We start from the raw sequence: 24,503 nt of genomic DNA, 5'->3' as shown, positions 1-24,503 counted from the left end.
ATTCAATTTTGTTTTTACTGTTTTACCCAATTAAAATACTTTGGTGGTTAAAAACGATTTTTATTAAAAAGTAAAGGAACGTAATTATACAAACCTAATTATAAGGCCCTGCTAACATACTTACTTAAACCTAAAATGTTTTTATTTGAATATATATATATATACACCTTGATATATAACAAAACCACCAGTAATTTGAATTATACCATAATGTAAATGTTTTACTTTTTACTCACTACTAAGTCCGTGGGAATGGACTATTGCTGACCAGATATTATTGGGTGGTGGCCTGTTTTCAACTAGGTGTCCAGTGCTTGTACTTAGCAATTAACTCATGTGTGGTGTTCATGTGTTTATTACTCAGTGGTCTGGTTGACCCACTGCATTATTGTTTTATTAAATCAATACAGCCATAACAAAGTAAAAATACCAGATGTTTAAAATGTCACAAGTGGCCAGCGTAGGGTTCTCCTTTAGCAGCTGTAGCCAGTCAGCAGCCTGTCCACGTCCACACACATACACACATAGACACAAACACAATAACAGCAGGCCATGCAGGAGGAGAACAGAGCGAAGGACACAACACCTCCACACTTTTATTCCCTGCGGGTTCAGCACAACACTGCATGTGTAATATAAATGTGTGGGGGTGAACAGAGTGAAGGCACTGAAAATGGGTTATTTTATGTGTTCTTCACAGAAAATGGGCAAAGACCAAGAATCTGAAGTTGAAATAATAATAAATCACATCATTTTTTCTTTGGGTAAACATTTTAAATGGGTCCCACAGACCTGAACACCACACAAGGGTTAAACACTTCAGCTGTGCCTAATACACAGTGTAGCACATACTACCATGCCACTACTACATCACTGTTACTACTCTCCTGATAAAGCTCCACCACCTTATTATACCTGGTCATTGGTGGTCCCTTTTCATTGACATGCAGGGTAGAGGGTGGCTGATGAATGCTGCAGCAACAGATGGGCTATGGTTAGTAATCATAAACCTACAAATTACATCTGTGTGGTGGGTGTACCTGATAAAATGAACAGTCAACAGTTACAGTACAGGTGTATTTTAACTATTTGCAGTTAGATTTTGTCGTTATCTTTTGACACTGAATGCAATATGGATGTTAACTTTATTCTTGCTTTTCTTGTAAGTAGACATACCTTTTAGTCTCTGATTTACAGATTTAAAACTACTAGTCAATATTTTGTACTCCATAGAATAAAAATGACTAATATAACGAGTGTTTCTAAACTTTTGCGGTGTAGCATTAGAGCATGTGCAGTTGCTGAGGGCTGAGCTGCACCTTAAAGGAGAGCAGTGAGAGGTAAGAGTTGAACAGAGAGGGCACAAGTGCTGTGGGGGGACGTCATGCTGCCAGCATGAGGAGAGGCACCCCGCTCATGTCTGCTGGAGAGCAAGAAGAGAGGGAGGCTGGCAGGGGGAGTTTGAGCTCACACGGTCCTGTTGCAGTGTTGGGACTACATGCTGCCTGCTGCCGTAATGAGAGAGTGAGCTGTCAGAAACGTGCGTGTAATGGCTCCCCTGCCAGCCGCCCGGTTCAGGCCTTGTGGGACTGAGGAGCGATCAGGCAGACGCAGTCGCTCGCAATCACTCACCACTAGGCTGCACATTTTCACCCTCTTTCAGCCCGTCTTGCTCTTGACGAGAGGCAGCGGCTGATAGGCCCCTAGGCTCCCTGTGCTCGTGACGTGATGCCTACACGAATCCGAAGAGCTTCAGCCGTTCTCGTCTGAGTTGCGTCTTGGGGCTTCCCTGGCTATCTGGGCTGCAGCTTTGAGCTCAGCAGGCACATTTTTACATCTTAATGCACCTGTGACAGCTCCTGCTAGCCCAGGCCAAGAAAACAGTCGGATTTTAGACGTTGAGACCTGCACGACAAGGCCCGCTTAGTGCAGCTGCTCTGCTAATTCATCAGGACGTTTCCCACATTCCAAACGAGACCTGTCAAAGGCGCTGAATATTCAGCAGCTCAAGCTTGCAAACATGCCATATACTGTACAGTTTCTCACATCTGACCAGGATACAGATCATCTCAATATGACTGGTCATTTGGGACTTGCAGTTTTAAACCTAATGCTAGCCAGATGCATATGCACACGCACACTTTTCACAGGATGGCTGATGGGAACTCTTCCGTTCGCTGCCTCCATCTTGCTGGGCCCATGGCTGCGCTGCCCTCATGTTATGACAGCCTCTCTTTAAGCCGTTTCAGCTGCAGCTAATAACATCCCCTTTTGGCCTTAGAGGCTTATTATCATATTGGACGAAAATGATTGACAGTTGACCTTCATGCAAGTTTTTGAAAAGGCAGAGAGACAGCACAGGTCATCTCGATCACAGCAAAGACAGCTTATTAATACTAATCTGATAGAATTACCCGGAACCAATTAATGCGTCCTGGGCAGCAGTTAAAGAGATAGAACACTGCTGGTGCTGCAGGAGGTCCGTATGCTCCAGCAGTGGGCAGGGCTGTCCGCAGCCTGCCCGCAAACGTGATGTGGCCAGGAGGTGAGCGGTTGACGTGCTGCAAACGCTTAGGTTAGCTTAGAGTGCCCCTGCTTGGTGAGCCTCTCTGCACAGTCTTCCCATTAGAAAAACTGAACAGGAGGGGCCGGTTAACCATTACAGGTCTGGAGTTATTTCTGTTTTTCAGTACTGTTTAAATGTAGTAAATGCCATGGGGGACTTTTAGTAGGTTTAAGAAAACATAATTTAATTGCAGAAAGAAGAGAATGGGTTGATCACCTTTCCAAGCGAATTTCATGACAATCACTGTGTGTCAATGTTTTAGACAACCTAATGATCTGATTCTGATGTTTTAACATCAATAGAGGTATTGTAGCCATCTAATAGTGCCAGCTCATTAGGTCAGGTCACTCCATAGTCTGAATGTGCTGTGTTTTTGCATAGGGGGACTTATGCTGTCACTGGTATTAGCAGAAGACCCCTGAATGGAAACATGTATAGATATACAGTACAACACTATTTAAAGATACGTTGGACCAGAGACATGGAGCACTCTCCCTGCTTGCCAATATGACATGCCTAGGTGTCCTTAAGAGCTGCTAATGTTTGTGTTAAACTGTGAACTCCTGGGCTAGGGGGAGAAGAAGCCTGAAATATCCAGGATACTGTGCGTGAAGCTGAGTGGACTTCTGGACAATGTACTCAAATTGTCACCTCAATGAACTGCACATTTCTAAAGTCAATCGATTGAAATATTTGTTCAGCCCCTTTAACGGTAGATATGCATTTATTAATCCTAAGACTCACTATTCAGTGACTACTATAAATTATTTGGCATATACTATGAAGCTAATGTGTAATTTGTGTAGTTGTGAGGAATTGACGTGTGGACCCACATACATGCTCGTGCATTATATCAAACATTTTTTTGTAAACTATATAGCAGTTATGGAACTAACTTAACATATATCCTGTTCAAAGCAAATATGGTGTTTTATAAAAGCAAACCTACAAGTTTGTAAAGGCAAACAATTTGTCATATAATGTCTGCAGTGTTGCAACACAGCTGAAGAACCTTCTTTAACCAAGCTGCCTGTTTGACATCTATTTTATAGCACTTGGAATGTAAAAAGTGCCTAACTAATGTCACATTGATTGTGTTTGCGTTGCTAAAATAAAAGTCTGTAATACATTGTGGGATTAGACCTAGAAGAAGAAGATCAGAAGAACAGACCTTACTATTTCAGTTAGATAGATGTAGTTGATTTATGTTGACAGAAATTATTGCCATCATTGCTACCATAATAGTTATCTAACACCTTTTTGTGCTGTGTTTGATGCAGTTCGCAGAAGTTACATCATACTCTGCTATCAGATAATGTGAAGATGTGTCTCATCCCAGAGACTCCCACTGTGCGGCATGCTTCGGTCTCCTGGAGACGACTGTTGGCCCAGGGTGGGGAGAACTGTTGAGAGGCTGTGACTGAGGGAGCTGTCACTCCAGTAGAAACAGAGGACATGGCAGTCCTACGCCTTTGGGAGCCTGACAAGGTCAAGTGCTTCTGGAGGACTCAGTGAGTCAGGCTGCAGCTCCTGCCAACTACTGGCAAATCCCCAGTAGTCTGTCCCCACAGGATCCTTGTTTCTTTGGGTGGGAACGTGGCCACGTGCTCTGTACATCCGCTTTCAATCAGCGACAAATGTGCGAAGCCTAGCCAGCTGATGACACAATTAGCATTGCCTGCTACAAGCACCATGTTTTTGTGGATTGTTTGGGATGTATTTGCTGCTCTCTCGTGTTAACCCACTTTTATGGTTTTTAGTCTGTGATAGTTTATTGCTCCATATTTCACAGCGTCCCATGAGCCTGCTACAGTGTGTTTGTGCCGTTTGATGTGATTTGTCAGGAAACTGTCTGAACGCTGGGTGATACCACTTCAGAGGTCCGGTTGGGGGGTAGAGGGGATGCAATGGAGGATCTGCCAGTTGTCAAAATGCAGTATCATTAGAGAATGGTGCAAATTGTGGGAGACAGTAGCTAAATGTGCAGGCACACTGGAGCTGCTCTTAGTTTTACTTTTCAAATCGAGCTCTAGGGATATGTGCGATAATTAACCATTCTGAAAGTGGTTAGAGAAGAGGAAAAAGAAGGGCTGTGTTTGCTTAGGGAGAGATAACACTCCCTGACTATAACGAGAGCACGGCTGCTGCTCCAAACAATATTGCTTTAGTGCCCGGCTGCATAATAAAGCAGCTCCTTATGCATATTAATGCAGGCACTTTGCATAATATCTGCTCCATGTGACGTGCTCAGCAGAATGCAGACGCCTCGTCAGTTCTTCTTTACCTCCAGTCTGCCCGAATAGCGCTATTTACGTCAACATTCCACCGTACAGGGATCTGCGATTAACCCCTCCAGTACTTACACTAACTGAGCATCCCCCGCCCACCAGCCCACCACTCCCCCCCACAACCGCCATGACTTTTCCCATACATTCCACCCCCCTCACACACAAGCACGCAAGCTTTTTAAAACCATATGGCAGAGGTGTGTGGTGCCAAACGAGGTCCTCGTTACCTCCCCTCCCTTTCCCGCTCTAGCGAGCGTTTTTGGAAGAACTACAGCGACATCTGCATGAATCGTGGCTCCAAAGCGCCAGGCGGATACCCGCTGCGCGCCGGGCTCTCTCTCTGCCAGCCTGTCGCCCCCGCACCCTCCGGCTCTCATTACAGCATTCATAAACATGGCTAATTGCGCGCCTCCACCCCCCTTTTCCATTTGCATATTCTAAATCAGCACCCTGGGGGATTTGGCACGCGATGGGTGGGATTTAGACGCGTGGGGCTGCGTTTTTGGATATATCCGCGTTTACCAGAACTATTTTTTCGTCATGTACTACAAAATTAATGTATTTTTTTTATTATTTTAGTAAAATGATTTAAACGGGATATTGGACTTATTTCGGGTATGTTTTCTTTTGTACCTTTTTGTTTAGTAAATATTACAGATTTCATACCACACTTGGATTAGAAAATGTGTATAGTCTAACAGATGAATGTATTTTTCATTGTCTTTTGTTTTGTTCATTCATCATGGTTAATTAGGCAGCAGCTTGAGAGGGTATGACTGACCACAGTCTGTGTAATTTGTACATGCATGTACTCTGAGTGTGTGTTTCTGTGTGTGTCAGGAGCCAACAATGCTCCCCTTGTGCTCCTCTAAAAAGGACAGTGTGCCAGACAGAAGAAGGGGGAGACAGCGGGCACTCTGAATCAGAAACAAAGAATTAATCGTTCCTAATGATTTAATACAGGCAATCAGAGTCCAGGCAGGCGAACTAATATATGCATCAATTATGCACACAATCTGCTTCGTAGGCCAGGGAGCCAATTGGGCGTCGGGTTACATGTGGGCGAGGTGTGCGTTTGTTTCTACTTTTCTCATGGAGAAACAATATGAAAGGCTGTGACAGAATGCCCCTGGCAATTCCCACGCTTCTCCCCGTGCCCTGTTCCGCCAGCTCCCAGCTTGCTGCCCTCCGATCCTGCCATCCCTGGTGCCAGCCCCCGCTCACGTCCGCTCCCTTTCAACTTTTCGTTAACAAAATGTCGGCTTTATCCGAATTGCGGTACAAAAATAAAACGCCCGCAGGCTCCGTCAGAAGCATAATTTTCGGATAAATAGCATCCACTAGTCAAAATGTGCAAAACAGTTCATCCTCGCTGATGATAAAAAATAATTCAGAAAAACAACATAAAAAATAGATATAATCCTTTTTCTGTGGAAAAAACAGGTTATTCAGTGATCTTCAGTATTAATTTTATCCTATTAATATGTTCAATAAATGTATCCACGTAATTTACACACATTCGCTGTACGCATAAAGTGTTCATGCTCCTCAGATTGGACGATGTTCAATTAATCCGCGTTTGAAAGGTTGAGCGCACCCACTTTTTTTAATTAACGTTGAATTAAAACGAATTGGCAGGTTGCCGGAAAGCAGGCGCGCAGCTTTGAAGATTGCCATCGCATAATGAGTCGCTCTTTCCTTTTTTTTTTTTTTTTTTTACACTTTGTGCTCCTCCGTTTGCCGCTCCCCGCTCTCCGCTGCCAGTTGCCAGTGTGCCTTAGCGATTTAATGATATGCAAATGAAATATGCATAAAACCATTCTGCTGTACGATGATTAAGCACAGAGGACATTAGCCGGTGCCCCGCCACAGTCTCTCCTGTTGTCTCTTCTCCATTCCGCTTTGCCCGCCAACGACATCACTGAAACAAATCTCAACCCTAATAACACGAGAAGACTAATCACTTTAATAACGATGGTAATATCCAATCGACAGAAATTAAATTCCAGGCAGGGTTTCTCTTGACCACGTTTTGTAAGATCCACATGCAGTTAAAGCTGTGCTCCTTGGCATTTGAAAGATGTGGCTGCAGTGAGCAGGGAGAGAGACGAGAGACAGACACGGTTTTCCAGGGGAGGACTTGGAAGAGACTAGCATTGCCAAGCATTGCAGTAGCTTTTCTCTGCTTGTTTGCATGTAGTGTGGCATTATGTGAACGCTGGCTTATAGAGAGGGAAGGAAAATATTCTCCCTTTCTTTCCCTCCTGTCTCCCCCCTTTCTCCCCCTCTCTCTCCCTCCTTTTCTCTGCCAACAGTCTCTTTTTTTTCCTTCTTTTTGTAATCCATTTGTGTAATGAAGACGAGGCGCAATTAACATCCCTAGTGGAATTAAAATAAAGGCAGATCATCCAGACCTCATTAGCTCCAAACGGTTATAATATCCACATATATTCCGCGGCGAAGATTAAAAAAAAAAAAGAAAAAAAAAAGAAGTAAACCACAGCAAGACTCGCAAATTAAAACGTTAATTGTATTTATAATGAACGCGTATTAAGCGACGGTGGCGAAGATGCCCCAAAAGATGCCACCATCTGCCCAGCCCATCCTGGTGGCAGCCTTGGCTGTGTCATCTTAGAGGTTATGCCAAGGCAGTGTAGGAAGCACAAAGATCTTATAATCCCTCCCTTTGGATGACTTCTTCAATTATTCATATTCCACAACCGTGTCCCTTGTCCAACAAAAATCCAAGAGGATGAAGAACCGGAAGGAAAAGTTTGGGCTATCCACTCTTGATTATCATAAGTTGACGAGACTCCATCCGCCACGCTAATTGCCGTTTTAATTGTTGCCGTGCGTTTTAACAAATGACAGTTGGGTTTCAGCGAAATGATCCCATCCTTCCCATCCCGGCAGCGCCCGTCCTTGGCTCTGTGCCCGATGCCCGCAGACCGTGCGGGAAACGTTGTGGCTCTCCCCGAATCTGAGAAGTACGAAGACCGGCACCCTGGAACAGTTGGTACTGTCTGTAGTGCATCTGTGACGGACGGTGTACCCCGAAACAAAAACAAAAGGAACGGGAGGAGTTTGGTAGTTTCTTGATTGGGTGGCAAGGAGGGTGTGGGGGTGGGGGGGCAAAAAAGTGGGGTGCTGAAAATGTTCCCACAGCCCCCCTGCTCTGTTTGGCGGAGTTACAGACTGGTTGAAGGGGTGGGTTCCGCCTCCCAAAAGTGTTTGGCATTGTGGCCGCAGACTTGTCCCTCTGCCTTCTGTGCCCTTCCACCAAGTTCTTGGATGGCAGTTGTCTGTGTGGCGTCCCCCTCTCCTGTCTCTCATACTGGTAGACGATGTACAGAGACTACAGCCTGAGCCATTCATCTCCCTGGTGATTGCTGTGAATGTAGATAAATCACATACACGCTTGCTTCCCTTGCCTGCCTGCCTACCTCTCTGTCATAGCTATTCTTGCTGCTAAGGTAGAGTTTCATGCTTTCAGGGTCTTTTTTTGCTTTTCTTTTCTCTTTTCCCCACCACACCATTCAAAAAGTTGATCTCGACTATCCAAAATCCGCACGCATAGCAGCCCGAACATGAGCCGCGATTTTCATCTTAATGAAACGAATAATTAACGGTTCGTTAAGAAAGAAAAGCGTAAATGAATTCCCGTCTGTCTGGCTGATTATAATTTTATGTGGCAGTTCATTAGTATGCATCCCCATGTTTGCTGATTTTCGCTCTTTCCCTTTTTTTGTGGCTTTTGTAAACAGCTGCTGTTGAGCCCTTGGCACAGTCCCTCAGGTCCTTTCTTGGTCCCTCCTCTCTTGCTGCAAGCAAGCGATTGGTAGATTGGCAGTGTCTGAAGCAGCAGTGCCCATGGTAGATGTTCCCCACCACTGTGGCTGGCAGGCGGCTTGTCAAGAGGTGAAGGTTTGTGTGGAGAAAAATTGTGTGGTTATAGAGATGTGGGTGGTTGTGGTGGTGGGGGGTGGCTGGGGGGTTGGCACAAAAAAGGAACCCGCTTCACAACCCTCCCCTTTCATACAGAAGCTCGCCGCTTTTGTTTTGTTTTGTCTTTTTTTGGCATTTTGTTTGTAATCCACCCCGTTCCCTTCGTTGAATCCGTCGCGCTAATTACCAGCATAAACTTTTGTGTGTTTAATTAGTCAACAACGCCGCGCCACTGTCTTTGTTTGTTCTTGATTCTCCTTATCTTTGCCAACCGACCCGCGACGGGCACGTTGTTGTTTCTCTTGGTCTCCATTTACAATCCCCGCAGCTCCTCCATCTTTCTGTGACAGATGCCACCGCAAATGTTCCTGGCATCCTGTTTGATAGACATGGGGACCGCGTTGGCCCTCTGCCCTGGCGTCTCTCAAAAAACGAGATGTTGCCGCAAATCCGTAAAACACGGTCGCTGCAAAAGGTGGTGCGCGAAGCCGCCCCGTCTTCTGCGGCCGTGCCACAGCTGGCAGCAAGGACGTTGGCATGGCGTCTACTGCCTAGCTGGCTGGCTGCCTGCCTGCCTGGCATGGGGAAAGAGAGTGGAGAGAGGACGAAGGAGGGAGGTGCTTTCTTTTGTCCCACCTCCTTTTGCCACTTTCAGGATAGCGCCACCCACAGCAACTTTCTCCATGATGGTGCCCATGCAGTCTTTGTAATCCTCGCGCCCCTTCCATCCCACGAAGACATGCGTTTCAGCTGTTCAGCATCCATTACGTTGGCATCACCTTCTGTCCCGACGAAGAACTCCCAAGGTCTCCCCCACCCCGCCACGATGCCAGGCAGTCCCTCTTAACTTGTAACCGCACTTAAATTCTGTTCTTGACATCCACGGTTCTTTAGTAATCACGCATGCCAGATGGTTTCGTCTTCGTTTATCTATTGGCTTTGAGCTCGAGTTTGGGGAAGAACCCCCCCACCGGCTTTCCTATGTCCGACAGTGGCGATATACCAGTCGCTTAAAAAAAAAACTTGTTTTTTTTTTTTTGCCAGTTTGAACCAAATGGCGCGGGTCCCTTGGTTTCTTCGGTACGTCTACCCGCCTACCGACTGAGAACGAACGCCAGTCTGCCTTGGTGCTACTTCTGAATGGATGGCACTGTGCCAGCTTTTCCCTGCCATCATCCGCATTCGCAGCTTGTTTCTCTTGCTCGCCCACCCCCTTTCCTCTCTCTTTTTCTCCCTCTCTCTCTCTCTTCGTTTTACACCCTCCCCTCTGTCTCTTTCAGCTCTCCCTCCACCCACCCCCCACCACACCCCCATACTTTTTGTTCTATAAGCTTGACATTAATTAACATGCGGGTTAATTGATTCTAAAAGCCGATGAATTGCGCTTAACGTGTTTCCTCTGCCACCAGCTCCGTGCCCCGCGCCCCTTGTCCCGCGTTCCCCGCCCCTTGCCCTTCCCCCGCCCTGGCATCGCCCGCCTGTCCGCCTCGCCTCGCCCCCTCGCCTCCTGCACGCTGGCACCGATGGACTGGCAGAGAGCCTTGCAGCCGGTGCTCCTGTTAAAGTGGAGGAGACCTGGGAGAGGAGTGCCCTTGCACCACTTGTACACACTGGGAAGGAGCTGAGGCTGCTTATTGGACTATAGCTGATCGCAGTTGACGTTTTGCTGTCTGATCCCTCCGCAGGATGTTGCAATGGCATTTTGTTATAAATAATCAAAGTCCTCCTTGCATCCACCTCCCACCCCCTTTCTTTTTTCTATCTATACCCTTCTCCTCCCTCTTTCTCCCTCCCGTTCTTTCTCACTCTCTTGCCCTCCTTCTCCGGCTTTCTTTCTGTTTTGCCACTCACTGTTTTGCACAGTATAATCTGACACACACTCATTCTGGTCACCTCCTTACTCCAATTTCAGAAAGTTGTTTTTAATTAGTCTGGTTTAGACTTTAGGAGATCTTCAGTGTTTATTTCATGGGAAAAAAGTTGAAACAACAATGGCGTATAATTGCGTTGCGATTTTTGTAATTGCGCGGTGTCTGTTGTCTGCGCGCTTAATTATCTTTTGTCTTCTGTGATTAGTGTTCGCGCGAAAGCTTTCTCTAAATTAGCTTGTATTAGTAGTGTCTGTCATAGTTGATTAAATAATTATTGTGCCCTTGCTGCTTTCTATCATTCCGTCTTTTTTGGTGTGTTTGTGTGCATGTGTGTTTGTGTGTGTATTACGCTGTTTGGAGGAGCTTATGAGGTTGAAAACGAAAGACCAAGCTGCTTTTAATTATTTAATAACAAGCCCCCCCCCCCCCCCCCCCCCCCCCACACACACACACCCACCCCCGAACAGATTCTACCCACTGCTGTTAATTAGTTAGGCAGCCAAACATGCAAATGGGAAAGGCAATACAGATTCATTAATGGCGAGAAACTCGCTCGCGCACACACACGTACTGTACACTTGCGTACCAGCAGACCTCTTTCTTCTCTCTCTTATCACTCTTATTTTGTGCATTACGCTGCTCAGGTTTTCTGGTCTCATTGGTTTTGAGTGAAATCCTCCACTTTTCTTTTTTTCAGGCTAATTTTGTTCGAGTTAGCATTCTGGCAACAGCAGCAAATGTGTTCAGGGTGTTGGCGCACAGCTTTGTAGGGTTGAATGCGGCATTCCTCCCACTTTTCTCGCTCTTTTGTTTTTTTTATTATTATTATTAAATAAAAAGGAGCATGAGGCAACTGAGGCAACAAGAGGAATCCATTATGCAAATTGACTTCTATTTGCATAATGTCTTATGCCAGGAATATGCAAATGAAGCGTATAATTTATGAGTGCCTGCGTCTGTCTCCGAGTGTTCCCATAACTTACAAAGAGGTTTTTTATTCTTTTTTTTGCCCTCTGTTCGCTTCCTCTCTCCTCCTCTCCAAGCTGGCACGGGGCGACAGGCACACACCATTCCCATACAAAACAAGTATTGCACTGTGTCCTCACAAAGGGCTGGTGGCCATGTCCTGTCGTTGGGTGGGAAAGCCTGCCTGCTGCAGGGGGTGGTAGGGAGGAGGAAAAGGGGGCACATAATTCCCCCCTCTTCAAAGGGGGCCGAGGCAGAAGCTAATTTTCAAAAACAACAGCCAGACGAATTAATTAACGCAAACACGGAAAGCAAAATTGGGCGCTAGTTTAAATGCAGTCAACCACCCCCCCCCCCCCCACCCCCCACCACCACCACTTTCCTCAAACCACCACCACCCCCTCCCCTTTTCAGTCTGGGGGAAGGTTCAACTTCTCTGCCGCCCTGCCCCACCGCCGCCTTGCCCACTTGGCTCAGTGCGTGTACCCCTCTGGAGAATGGGCAGTGTTTCTTCTTCCTCTGCTGGAGTAACTCTGGAGTCAGTGGTGATGGTGGCTTGAGAGAGAGGAGGAGAAGGAGAGAGAGAGAGTGAGAAGGAGAGGTGGGGGAGAGAGAGCCAGCTTCAAGAGGGAATGTAAAGGCATGTGCGTGTATACACTCGGCACAGGCACCCACGGATGCCAGCACCGTCCTACCCAGCACCGTCATCGGCACCATCCCAGCACCGAGAGCATCAGCCCGGGCACTTCCCGCCGTCCGACCCATCTGCATGCCGCCTGCCTCCTCCTGCCTTTGTGCTGGCTTGGCTTATTGTAATCACCCGTCCGTTTTGCATACTTGATCTCTGCTTAATGTGACACGTTGTTGCAGAGACAAAGCGGCGAGAAAACGCGTGGTGGAGGAAGAAAAAGGGGGTTTCTCACTGTCGTGGTGTTCAGTCTAGCCTGGAGATGTAAGATTTTTTGCTTGATGATTTTTTCCCCCCTCAAGGCCTCTTTCTTTAACAGAGCGGATCCTGTCCACTTTTTTGTTCTCACTGCCAGGAGTTGCCAGTTCCATATGGTGTGTGTGGAGATATTTTCTCATTGTGGACAGCGCGACTGTGACAGGGTTGGCATCAAAGATGTTGGACCTACCTTTCCGTCTTCAGTGCCCTAGTGTCACTGAGGCACCATCCATTGGGGAGTCAAACCTCTTGAGCCTCAATGTGCATCCCTCTGTGTACTAATTGACAACGGCTTGCTGCAGTTTGGGAACTGCCTGTGCCAGCACATGGGCTTCAGGAAGGCGCTGATGGCGTTTTCTGACCAGGAACCGTGGTTCTTGTCCTTGTGACTGCACGATGCCAGTTCCATCTTTTGCACCGTCTTTTGCTTTGAGGTCTTGCTAAAGCCCCTGTTAATTAAAGCACCAAGATCATTATCCTGCGTCTGCTTAATTCGTCGGGTAATTTCGTTGTAAGACGTGGCTTCGTTTGTCTTATACGTTGGCGCAGTGTAATTTACGGCACTGCCTTTTTTAAATTTTGTAATTATAATTTTTTTAAATCGGCATTAAGCCACCGTCTTAATTATGCAGAGGAGACATTTCATTATTCACTTGCATGCTGATGAGCGGGTGAGATGTTGAATATTTGCAGAGTGTCTTTGAATACTGTAACCTTGGGATCTTGGATTGGTGGTTTGAGAAAAATCCTGTTTAAAATGTAATTAATTCCATTCTTTATGACAATTTAATATTTATTTTAAAATGGAAAAATAATACTATGTTGAAAAAAAAATGCTACCAAAAATATTTATAAACTGTGGTCAGAACGTGGCTATGACTTTATGCACAACTTCAGCTGTCTTTGCTCTGTTTACTTGCTCTATTTATGTGTAACTGTTTAAAAGCCACTTTGTATCTGCATCATTTACTGTTCCTTTACTTTTGTGAAGGTGATGATAAACCAAAGAGAACAAAGTGTTTCCAAATATACTTCAACTAAGAAGGGAGATTAAAACCTTAAAATACCTCAACAGGCTTCTGCTCACTTTCTTCTGCAGGTAAAAAACACAGGTAAAAACATAAGATTTAAAAGAGGAAAAGAAGGGATGAACAGTAGTTTAAATGCTGTGTCATACAAGTGCTAAGGCTGGTTTGACTCAGCAAAATTCTGGCCTGAGACGTCCAGCAGAGCACAGCCGGCTTTCAGGGAGGAGGGAAGAGTCGTGCAGCATTCTGAGTTTTCTCCTTTGAACTTTTTAAGGCACCCAAGCAATTTAAAGCATGCTACTGTTTTCCTTTAAGGATGCCAAAATACATACAGTGAAGGTCTGAACAAAACTCTTATTCTCTTATTTTTGTAGACTACAATTAAAGGAAATTTATTGTTGCATATATGAGAATACTTTATGAGAAATACGTAATAGCTTCACTTTTCCTTTACAGCCTTTATTAGCTTAGGAATTCCATATTCACTCCTTAAAAGATTTGAATGTAGAAGTAAAGCCTGTCTGAAATTTTCTCCATGAATGAGAAGCTTATCTACATTTCCGACTGTTAATGACGCTCAGAACAAGGCCAGCTTCCAAGTGTAGGCTGTTGTTCTTGTGCTATCACAGCCTATATTTGATTAGCGTGATCTATTTCATTTCAGATTATCTAAATAGATTCTCAGTTCTGTCTAAGACGGACCAACGTCTCTACAAAAATAACGTTTGTGGTGAAAACATGATTATTTCTATCAAAATGTGTATATTTTATGTTTAATTTTACACAACATGACTTTAAATGTAGCATATAGGTCCTATATTAGATGATGATAATTAGCAGAGACATAAGAAATTAAACAAATTCAAATGTTAATATTGTCAAGGGAACACATGGCCACTTCAGCTTATCCAGAGTTATCAGATACTTGCAGCATGATTTCTGCCAGCAGGTCAGAATGGAGGTAATTAGAGCACGAGCGCTAATAGAAACGTCTACATCTGCAGTGTAAGATGAGATACATTTACAAGGGGAAATGACATTTAAACCTATTTATCTGGGCAGTAAGAATGTGTTTGTGTTTATTCAAAAGTATTAGAATAAATGCAAATAAACAATAAACACTTTGTGATTTTATGTGTGTGAGCTTAACCCTTTCTGCTCAGGGAAGCCCAGCATTAACAGCATTAACATTAATCATCTAATACGTACTTCATTAAATTAGTCTCAAGGAATTTAACAAATCCCTGGAATGGCTGGAGAGCACTATTCCTGTTATGTTTTACTATTTGTGTTTATTTGTGCATTTTGAATGTTATGTAGTGGTTTTATAGGCATAAACACACTTACTGTGGTAATTTAAACAATTATAGACTTTTACACAGTAAGGTAAAATTGAGTTTAGTACTGAGTTCGGAGTGTGACAGTGAGTTCAGATGTTAGCATAGCTGATTCTGTATGGATTCCATTTGGTTTGATTGTCATAGTCAGTTAGAATTTCTTTTCAGTCCTTCTCCCAAGTCAGGAACTGTCTGAAGAAGCAATGGAGAAATGCAAATTAAACAACTGGTGGCTTTGAAAACATGTAGGCATCCATCAGCATGTGGGAAAAGTGCTGCTATTTGACTGGATTGAACACCAACCTTCAAGTTATTCAGCAATCAAAAAAACCAACCCCTGCACTGTTTTTTTTTTTTACAGTACTTCACTGGATCTGTGTGGTGCTTTATTTGCACCCACAGAATAATTAGTTCTGAACTATGTAAATATTCGAAAGGTTCTCATTTATTGAGGCTTGTCTTCTGTTCATTTTCTTCATCAAATTTCTCATTTACTGTTCTACACAGGGACGTGGGAAGTTGGGGCGCTACGGGTGCTGCAGCACCTCCAGATGTCAGGACTGAAATTGCAAACAATAGTAATAATGAAAACTTAGAATCATTTGTTTTTGAGTTTGTATTTGCATATTACATTTATATGTTTTCAAAACCTGCAGTTACTGTATTTTCATGAAAGTGAGATGAATCTGCTTTGGGGGCGTGTCACTAAACCACAAACAGGCTGAGGTCGGTGCAAAGAGAGAAAGTGTGCGCAGAGTAATAGGCCAGTCTTGAGCCCCATAGCAGCTCATTGTTATGTTGACTACATTATTTTTAAGTTTTAAAATAAAACGTAATTCCATTTTATTAATCATTATTTGCCTCACACTGTAGACTGTCACCATGTGACTGTCGGTTTTCATACCACATATGAACAATCTGGTTGGTCGCTGCTCCGTTCATTTGAATAAAGTTCGCCCAGAGCAAAAGAGCAGGGTGAGGATGTGTATCAGTGGTCTTATGCGCCACTTATATGTATAGATGGTCATATGCTAATCATAGCTTGTTGTGATGCTCTGAAGCTAATGATATTGCATGATGTCATCGGTCACGCTGTTTATATAGCCTGCCTAAAATCTTCGCACCCTGACTTAAAAACCTTCTCCCATCCCTTCTACTGTTCTACATGTATGTGTTTATATTTAAGAGAGATTTTTTGAATTTGTTCATAACTAAGAGATGATTATTCAGCATTCTTTGGATTCAGATGGATCATGCTGCAGTGAATTATTCTTAGATTTTTTTTTTGTACAAGAAAGTGACATCACAGATATACACACAGTTCAGTCACTGCTTATTTTATACATACACACTAAGTTCTGATTTTAGTCTATTCTTATAAAGATTTTATTCATTTCTAGCCAGTTGCTTTACTCATTTTAGAATAAAACTGAAGATATTAAACTGTAAATTAACACATGTAAAATTACAGAGTGACTGTAAATATGATCACATATTCTAGCTTCTTAGCTTGTTTTTTTTTGGCTAGTAGTAGTCTTGGTGTACTCTCAAGCATCTTTGTGAGGAGTCGCTTGGAATGTTTTTTCAACAGGTCTGTGGCTATACGTATGATGAGACATTCTGGGCTGCTAAAACTACAACTGATAGGCATTCAAACAATAAATTAATAAATATTACTGTGCAAAACTAGAAATATTAGTGCTATATTATTATTAATACCAACCTTATTAAATAAAAAGTGTTTTCCATTGAAGTCTAATCTTTGAATCTTTTCAGAAACCCTTTATATTCAAATTTGTTGCAGATGGATATGCAGCATTTTTGAATAAACCTCTCCAAATACTGAACTTCCTTGAGGAGAGACTTGACCCTCATAAAATCACTCATTGAATTCACACAGTGTATTATTTATTTGTTTGTGTTTATTTGTATCGAACAAATAAATGCTTACTGCATTAGATAAATTGATAAATATCTTTACATATGATTGTCTCAAGTGTCAGTATGCAGTTTTATATGTCCGGTGCTTTATAGCGTGACTGCAACAAAAATAATTTTGTCATTACAAATCATTTTAAGGACAGTCACTGATCTCTGCTATTAAAGCCTTTTTATAGAGTGCATTGTAATAAATTGGGAAAAAACTAAAAGATTGAAAGCGATTCGAATCTTTCAGGAGACGCGGTTCTGGCACTTCAGCAGTGCTTGTGTGGCCTGAGAGTGAATAAGAGAAGATTCAATTACTGCCCTATCTGGAGGCAAACCCTCCATGTGTTGTGCCCCTTGACCTCTTAACGTGTGTCACATGCCCAACATTTATTGCAACTCAGGATATGCCTCCATAAAAGTTGCAAGTACTGGCTGAGTAACAGCTTCTGAAAGCACTAGCAGGCCCTGGCTATGAGTACAGGAGGCCTATAGGAGACCTAAAGAAGGCAGGCTGTGCTCACCTCAGGCAGCAGTATCATTGCCTCTATGGCACTCAGAGTAAACAGACCTTGTCGGTTGTCAACAAATTCTTGGAAGGAAAGTATAAATGGCTTATGTTTGTGCTTGATTTACTGAAATAGCTCCCGGTGTTTTTGGCATGTGGGTACACACCGTCACCGTCAGAGTCCGCATTGCTGGACTGCTTGCAGTTAGTATTCTGTGCTAGGCTTGCAGGACCAATGTGGGATGCCTTGGCCGGCTCTGATAAAGCCAGAGCACTTATCACACATGATTGATTTGTTTACTCGTCTCAGGCTGGTCCACTTATCATGTGCCTTATCCCTGAAGCTGAACAGTGATGGGCTACTGCCTCTCTCTCGCCCTCTCTTTCTCTCTCCCACACATACTCACTCACTTTCACTCTGTGAGCTCACTCAGCTCTTTGATTTGACTTTGTATATAAAGATATATTCAATCACAGTAAAAACGACAATAAGTGATCACTCTTTGAGCCACCTTGGTGCGTGATGTGTTGGTAAGGCCATGATCCGGCCAAGCTCGATTTTTCATTTTGTTCTCCAGGACCCCGTTAGTATCTTTCCTCTATAAGGGTAGTTTAGCGGCTTACGGCCATCAAGCTGCTCGCATTTGTCGTTAGTCACTGGCACAAGGCCTGGCTTAATGAATCCACGTTATATGACACTGAATGAGCATCTCACATAACAGCATGGCTCCAGATGCCTCTGTTTTGCCTGACTTTAATACAATTCATCCATCATCAGTTTTCTTCCTCTCCTAGCCACATTTCTCCCTCTTTCTGTCCTACCTACCTATCTTTCTTTCTTTGCAGCGTATTGGTCATCACACTCGGACGATGGAGGCCGGTCAGGATGACTTGCTGCAGCAGCTCAGAGAGCTGTCTGTGTCTGAGCAGGAGGCTACAGCTAAGGTAAGTGCAGCGTGTTAATGCTGCTCTGCAGCCTTCTGTGCTCTGTTTCCACTGCTGCACTTCACAACAGTGGCCACTACTGATTGGAGGCCAGCACTGATCTTTGTGTGAGATCTTATTTATTTTTTTGTATCTGTAAATCTATCCGCCTTAAAGACAATGCGAGTGGAGGTAAAGAATAAATTATACATGAACTTTATTTTTGTAACCAAAAAATGAGTAGGGGGGTAAAATTAACAGCGGAGGATTAGTGGCAACTAGAGATGGTTTTCGATGGTTTTGTCTCTGTTTGGTTCTTTCTTTGTTTTAGTTTTATGATGATGATACTAATGCTGAATACTGAAGTATCAGCTGATTCAAAATGGAATGGAATGTTTACAGATTGTGGGATTTTTCAACTGTAGATATAAAAAAAATCCTCTTACAGGTGAAACCACCATTTCTGGAGCTCGGATAAGATAATGCACTTAGGAACTCTTGCCCGAAATTCGATCATAACTGCAGTTGTCATGGTGACTAAACAGATAAAATTTCAGAATTAGCATATTTCTATAATAAGGCTCCTAGTCTACTGGTAGGATGTTACATCATATACCTAAACAAAGAAAAATCACTAAACTGGTTGAACAAACTGAATTAATCAGTATGAATCACCTCTTTTGCTGCATACATGAATTTTAAACCCTCCTCATTTACATTTCATCAATAGAATGTATATCAATGGGGTGTTAAAATACTGCATGTTTTAAAAATTGCTGTAAAATGAGTAGCAAAAATGTTAAAATGCCCTTCAAAGTGATTTATTTCACTCCGAAATTGTTACAGATCAATGCAAGAAACTGCAAATGGTTCAAATGAGCGTAAAGTTTATTATGTCATTTTACAAGACCTCAATATGAACCTCCTCCAGCTGTACAGACAACATCAACACCATAGTCAAATTCATCCCATACTGGACTGAGCATGTTGGCTGTCGCTGCACTCATGGCTCTTTCAGTGTGATTTCGGAGAGATCATCCAGTGCTGTGGAACCAGCGACAAACACTCTAAGCTTTTGGAGCTTCACTGCCCACGAAAATCATGTTGCACAGTTATGACAGATTCACTCTTATTGAAGTGGAGAACGCAGAACGCTTTCTGCTCAGGGGTCTAATCTCCTCTCAGACTGACACTCCTCTGACACTCAGAAACTCTATGACCCCCTCTTCTAATTGGAATGTGATTGGTTCCTAGACGCATAAAAATATGGCACTTTGAAGTTGGATGAACCTTTTTGAATCACCCTGTACTTAGTCTTTCTTTTAAGGGTCCTAGTTTGTAAGGGTATATTTATGTATGGCATTACTGATGTTTGTGTCTCACAATGCTGCACCTGCCTAGTCTAAAGAGAGCACTCACATGTGATCTTACAACCTGAGACACTCACGCACATGCCCTGAGGGAGTTTGCTGCTCCGTTAGGCAGTTATGTTAACTATTGCATGCCATAAACGCCTACCTAAGCAGAGGGCTGAATAATTCACACTGGCTGGCAGATCAGTAATTAAGAGCAGCTTGGAGAGCTGTCCATAATTTATCTGGACTGCCTGTGTGCAGTAAACATAGCTGGCACGTGAAGAGGCGGGAGATGAGCCTACATGACTCCTCAGCCCAGCTCATCTGTGTTCCTGCGTTTAGCCTGGAGGCAGCTGAGGCCAGCCCAAACACAGAGGGGGCAGTCTGCAGGAAAAAAAAAACACAGCAAGGGACTTATCTATACTCACCCTAGCATGTTTTCTGCATCTCCAAATTCATCTTTCTATGCGCAATGGGGTCAGCAAAGCGATTTGATATTAATGTAAAGACACACTAGCATGTACTCTTCATCTCCAAGTCCATCTTTTTTTAGCACTGTGAGGTATAAAGAGGTTTGATATTAATGTAAAGACACACTAGCATGTACTCTTCATCTCCAAGTCCATCTTTTTTAGCACTGTGAGGTATAAAGAGGTTTGATATTAATGTAAAGACACACTAGCATGTACTCTTCTTCTCCAAGTCCATCTTTTTTAGCACAGTGAGGTATAAAGAGGTTTGATATTAATGTAAAGACACACTAGCATGTACTCTTCATCTCCAAGTCCATCTTTTTTAGCACAGTGAGGTATAAAGAGGTTTGATATTAATGTAAAGACACATTAGCATGTACTCTTCATCTCCAAGTCCATCTTTTTTAGCACTGTGAGGTATAAAGAGGTTTGATATTAATGTAAAGACACACTAGCATGTACTCTTCATCTCCAAGTCCATCTTTTTTAGCACTGTGAGGTATAAAGAGGTTTGATATTAATGTAAAGACACATTAGCATGTACTCTTCATCTCCAAGTCCATCTTTTTTAGCACTGTGAGGTATAAAGAGGTTTGATATTAATGTAAAGACACACTAGCATGTACTCTTCATCTCCAAGTCCATCTTTTTTAGCACTGTGAGGTATAAAGAGGTTTGATATTAATGTAAAGACACACTAGCATGTACTCTTCATCTCCAAGTCCATCTTTTTTAGCACAGTGAGGTATAAAGAGGTTTGATATTAATGTAAAGACACACTAGCATGTACTCTTCTTCTCCAAGTCCATCTTTTTTAGCACTGTGAGGTATAAAGAGGTTTGATATTAATGTAAAGACACATTAGCATGTACTCTTCATCTCCAAGTCCATCTTTTTTAGCACTGTGAGGTATAAAGAGGTTTGATATTAATGTAGAAACACACTAGCATGTACTCTTCATCTCCAAGTCCATCTTTTTTAGCACTGTGAGGTATAAAGAGGTTTGATATTAATGTAAAGACACACTAGCATGTACTCTTCATCTCCAAGTCCATCTTTTTTAGCACTGTGAGGTATAAAGAGGTTTGATATTAATGTAAAGACACACTAGCATGTACTCTTCATCTCCAAGTCCATCTTTTCTAGCACAGTGAGGTATAAAGAGGTTTGATATTAATGTAAAGACACACTAGCATGTACTCTTCATCTCCAAGTCCATCTTTTTTAGCACTGTGTGGTATAAAGAGGTTTGATATTAATGTAAAAACACACTAGCATGTACTCTTCATCTCCATGTCCATCTTTTTTAGCACTGTGAGGTATAAAGAGGTTTGATATTAATGTAAAGACACACTAGCATGTACTCTTCATCTCCAAGTCCATCTTTTCTAGCACAGTGAGGTATAAAGAGGTTTGATATTAATGTAAAGACACACTAGCATGTACTCTTCATCTCCAAGTCCATCTTTTTTAGCACAGTGAGGTATAAAGAGGTTTGATATTAATGTAAAGACACACTAGCATGTACTCTTCATCTCCAAGTCCATCTTTTTTAGCACAGAGAGGTATAAAGAGGTTTGATATTAATGTAAAAACACACTAGCATGTACTCTTCATCTCCAAGTCCATCTTTTTTAGCACTGTGAGGTATAAAGAGGTTTGATATTAATGTAAAGACACACTAGCATGTGCTCTTCATCTCCAAGTCCATCTTTTCTAGCACAGTGAGGTATAAAGAGGTTTGATATTAATGTAAAGACACACTAGCATGTACTCTTCTTCTCCAAGTCCATCTTTTTTAGCACTGTGAGGTATAAAGAGGTTTGATATTAATGTAAAGACACACTAGCATGTACTCTTCATCTCCAAGTCCATCTTTTCTAGCACAGTGAGGTATAAAGAGGTTTGATATTAATGTAAAGACACACTAGCATGTACTCTTCTTCTCCAAGTCCATCTTTTTTAGCACTGTGAGGTATAAAGAGGTTTGATATTAATGTAAAGACACACTAGCATGTACTCTTCATCTCCAAGTCCATCTTTTTTAGCACTGTGAGGTATAAAGAGGTTTGATATTAATGTAAAGACACACTAGCATGTACTCTTCATCTCCAAGTCCATCTTTTTTAGCACAGTGAGGTATAAAGAGGTTTGATATTAATGTAAAGACACACTAGCATGTACTCTTCATCTCCAAGTCCATCTTTTTAGCACAGTGAGGTATAAAGAGGTTTAATATTAATGTAAAGACACACTAGCATGTACTCTTCATCTCCAAGTCCATCTTTTTTAGCACAGAGAGGTATAAAGAGGTTTGATATTAATGTAAAGACACACTAGCATGTACTCTTCATCTCCAAGTCCATCTTTTTTAGCACTGTGAGGTATAAAGAGGTTTGATATTAATGTAAAAACACACTAGCATGTACTCTTCATCTCCAAGTCCATCTTTTCTAGCACAGTGAGGTATAAAGAGGTTTGATATTAATGTAAAGACACACTAGCATGTACTCTTCTTCTCCAAGTCCATCTTTTTAGCACTGTGAGGTATAAAGAGGTTTGATATTAATGTAAAGACACACTAGCATGTACTCTTCTTCTCCAAGTCCATCTTTTTTAGCACTGTGAGGTATAAAGAGGTTTGATATTAATGTAAAGACACATTAGCATGTACTCTTCATCTCCAAGTCCATCTTTTTTAGCACTGTGAGGTATAAAGAGGTTTGATATTAATGTAAAGACACACTAGCATGTACTCTTCATCTCCAAGTCCATCTTTTCTAGCACAGTGAGGTATAAAGAGGTTTGATATTAATGTAAAGACACACTAGCATGTACTCTTCATCTCCAAGTCCATCTTTTTTAGCACAGAGAGGTATAAAGAGGTTTGATATTAATGTAAAGACACACTAGCATGTACTCTTCATCTCCAAGTCCATCTTTTTTAGCACTGTGAGGTATAAAGAGGTTTGATATTAATGTAAAAACACACTAGCATGTACTCTTCATCTCCAAGTCCATCTTTTTTAGCACAGAGAGGTATAAAGAGGTTTGATATTAATGTAAAGACACACTAGCATGTACTCTTCATCTCCAAGTCCATCTTTTTTAGCACTGTGAGGTATAAAGAGGTTTGATATTAATGTAAAGACACACTAGCATGTACTCTTCATCTCCAAGTCCATCTTTTTTAGCACTGTGAGGTATAAAGAGGTTTGATATTAATGTAAAAACACACTAGCATGTACTCTTCATCTCCATGTCCATCTTTTTTAGCACTGTGAGGTATAAAGAGGTTTGATATTAATGTAAAGACACACTAGCATGTACTCTTCATCTCCATGTCCATCTTTTTTAGCACTGTGAGGTATAAAGAGGTTTGATATTAATGTAAAGACACACTAGCATGTACTCTTCATCTCCAAGTCCATCTTTTTTAGCACAGTGAGGTATAAAGAGGTTTGATATTAATGTAAAAACACACTAGCATGTACTCTTCATCTCCAAGTCCATCTTTTTTAGCACTGTGAGGTATAAAAAGGTTTGATATTAATGTAAAAACACACTAGCATGTACTCTTCATCTCCATGTCCATCTTTTTTAGCACTGTGAGGTATAAAAAGGTTTGATATTAATGTAAAGACACACTAGCATGTACTCTTCATCTCCAAGTCCATCTTTTTTAGCACAGAGAGGTATAAAGAGGTTTGATATTAATGTAAAGACACACTAGCATGTACTCTTCATCTCCAAGTCCATCTTTTTTAGCACAGTGAGGTATAAAGAGGTTTGATATTAATGTAAAAACACACTAGCATGTACTCTTCATCTCCAAGTCCATCTTTTTTAGCACTGTGATGTATAAAGAGGTTTGATATTAATGTAAAGACACACTAGCATGTACTCTTCATCTCCAAGTCCATCTTTTTTAGCACTGTGAGGTATAAAGAGGTTTGATATTAATGTAAAGACACACTAGCATGTACTCTTCTTCTCCAAGTCCATCTTTTTTAGCACTGTGAGGTATAAAGAGGTTTGATATTAATGTAAAGACACACTAGCATGTACTCTTCTTCTCCAAGTCCATCTTTTTTAGCACTGTGAGGTATAAAGAGGTTTGATATTAATGTAAAGACACACTAGCATGTACTCTTCATCTCCAAGTCCATCTTTTCTAGCACAGTGAGGTATAAAGAGGTTTGATATTAATGTAAAGACACACTAGCATGTACTCTTCTTCTCCAAGTCCATCTTTTTTAGCACAGAGAGGTATAAAGAGGTTTGATATTAATGTAAAGACACACTAGCATGTACTCTTCATCTCCAAGTCCATCTTTTCTAGCACTGTGAGGTATAAAGAGGTTTGATAT

The 24,503-nt window shown here is 42.2% G+C and overlaps 1 protein-coding gene across 3 annotated transcripts in view; it reads left to right on the top strand.

Annotated features, from left to right (window-relative positions):
- Positions 1 to 24,503, top strand: part of LOC108433047 (trichohyalin) — a 318,922-nt gene that overhangs the window by 51,885 nt on the left and 242,534 nt on the right. For all 3 annotated transcript variants that reach the window (XM_017707316.2, XM_017707312.2, XM_017707314.2), the window contains one exon: positions 18,228 to 18,326. In XM_017707316.2, coding sequence (XP_017562805.1) covers positions 18,252 to 18,326 — 75 coding nt within the window. In that variant the 5' untranslated portion in view covers positions 18,228 to 18,251. The remainder of the gene's footprint in view (positions 1 to 18,227; positions 18,327 to 24,503) is intronic.

Source organism: Pygocentrus nattereri, chromosome 15, assembly GCF_015220715.1.
Source record: "Pygocentrus nattereri isolate fPygNat1 chromosome 15, fPygNat1.pri, whole genome shotgun sequence".
NCBI lineage: Eukaryota > Metazoa > Chordata > Actinopteri > Characiformes > Serrasalmidae > Pygocentrus > Pygocentrus nattereri.
This window is presented reverse-complemented; position numbering and strand designations above follow the sequence as displayed.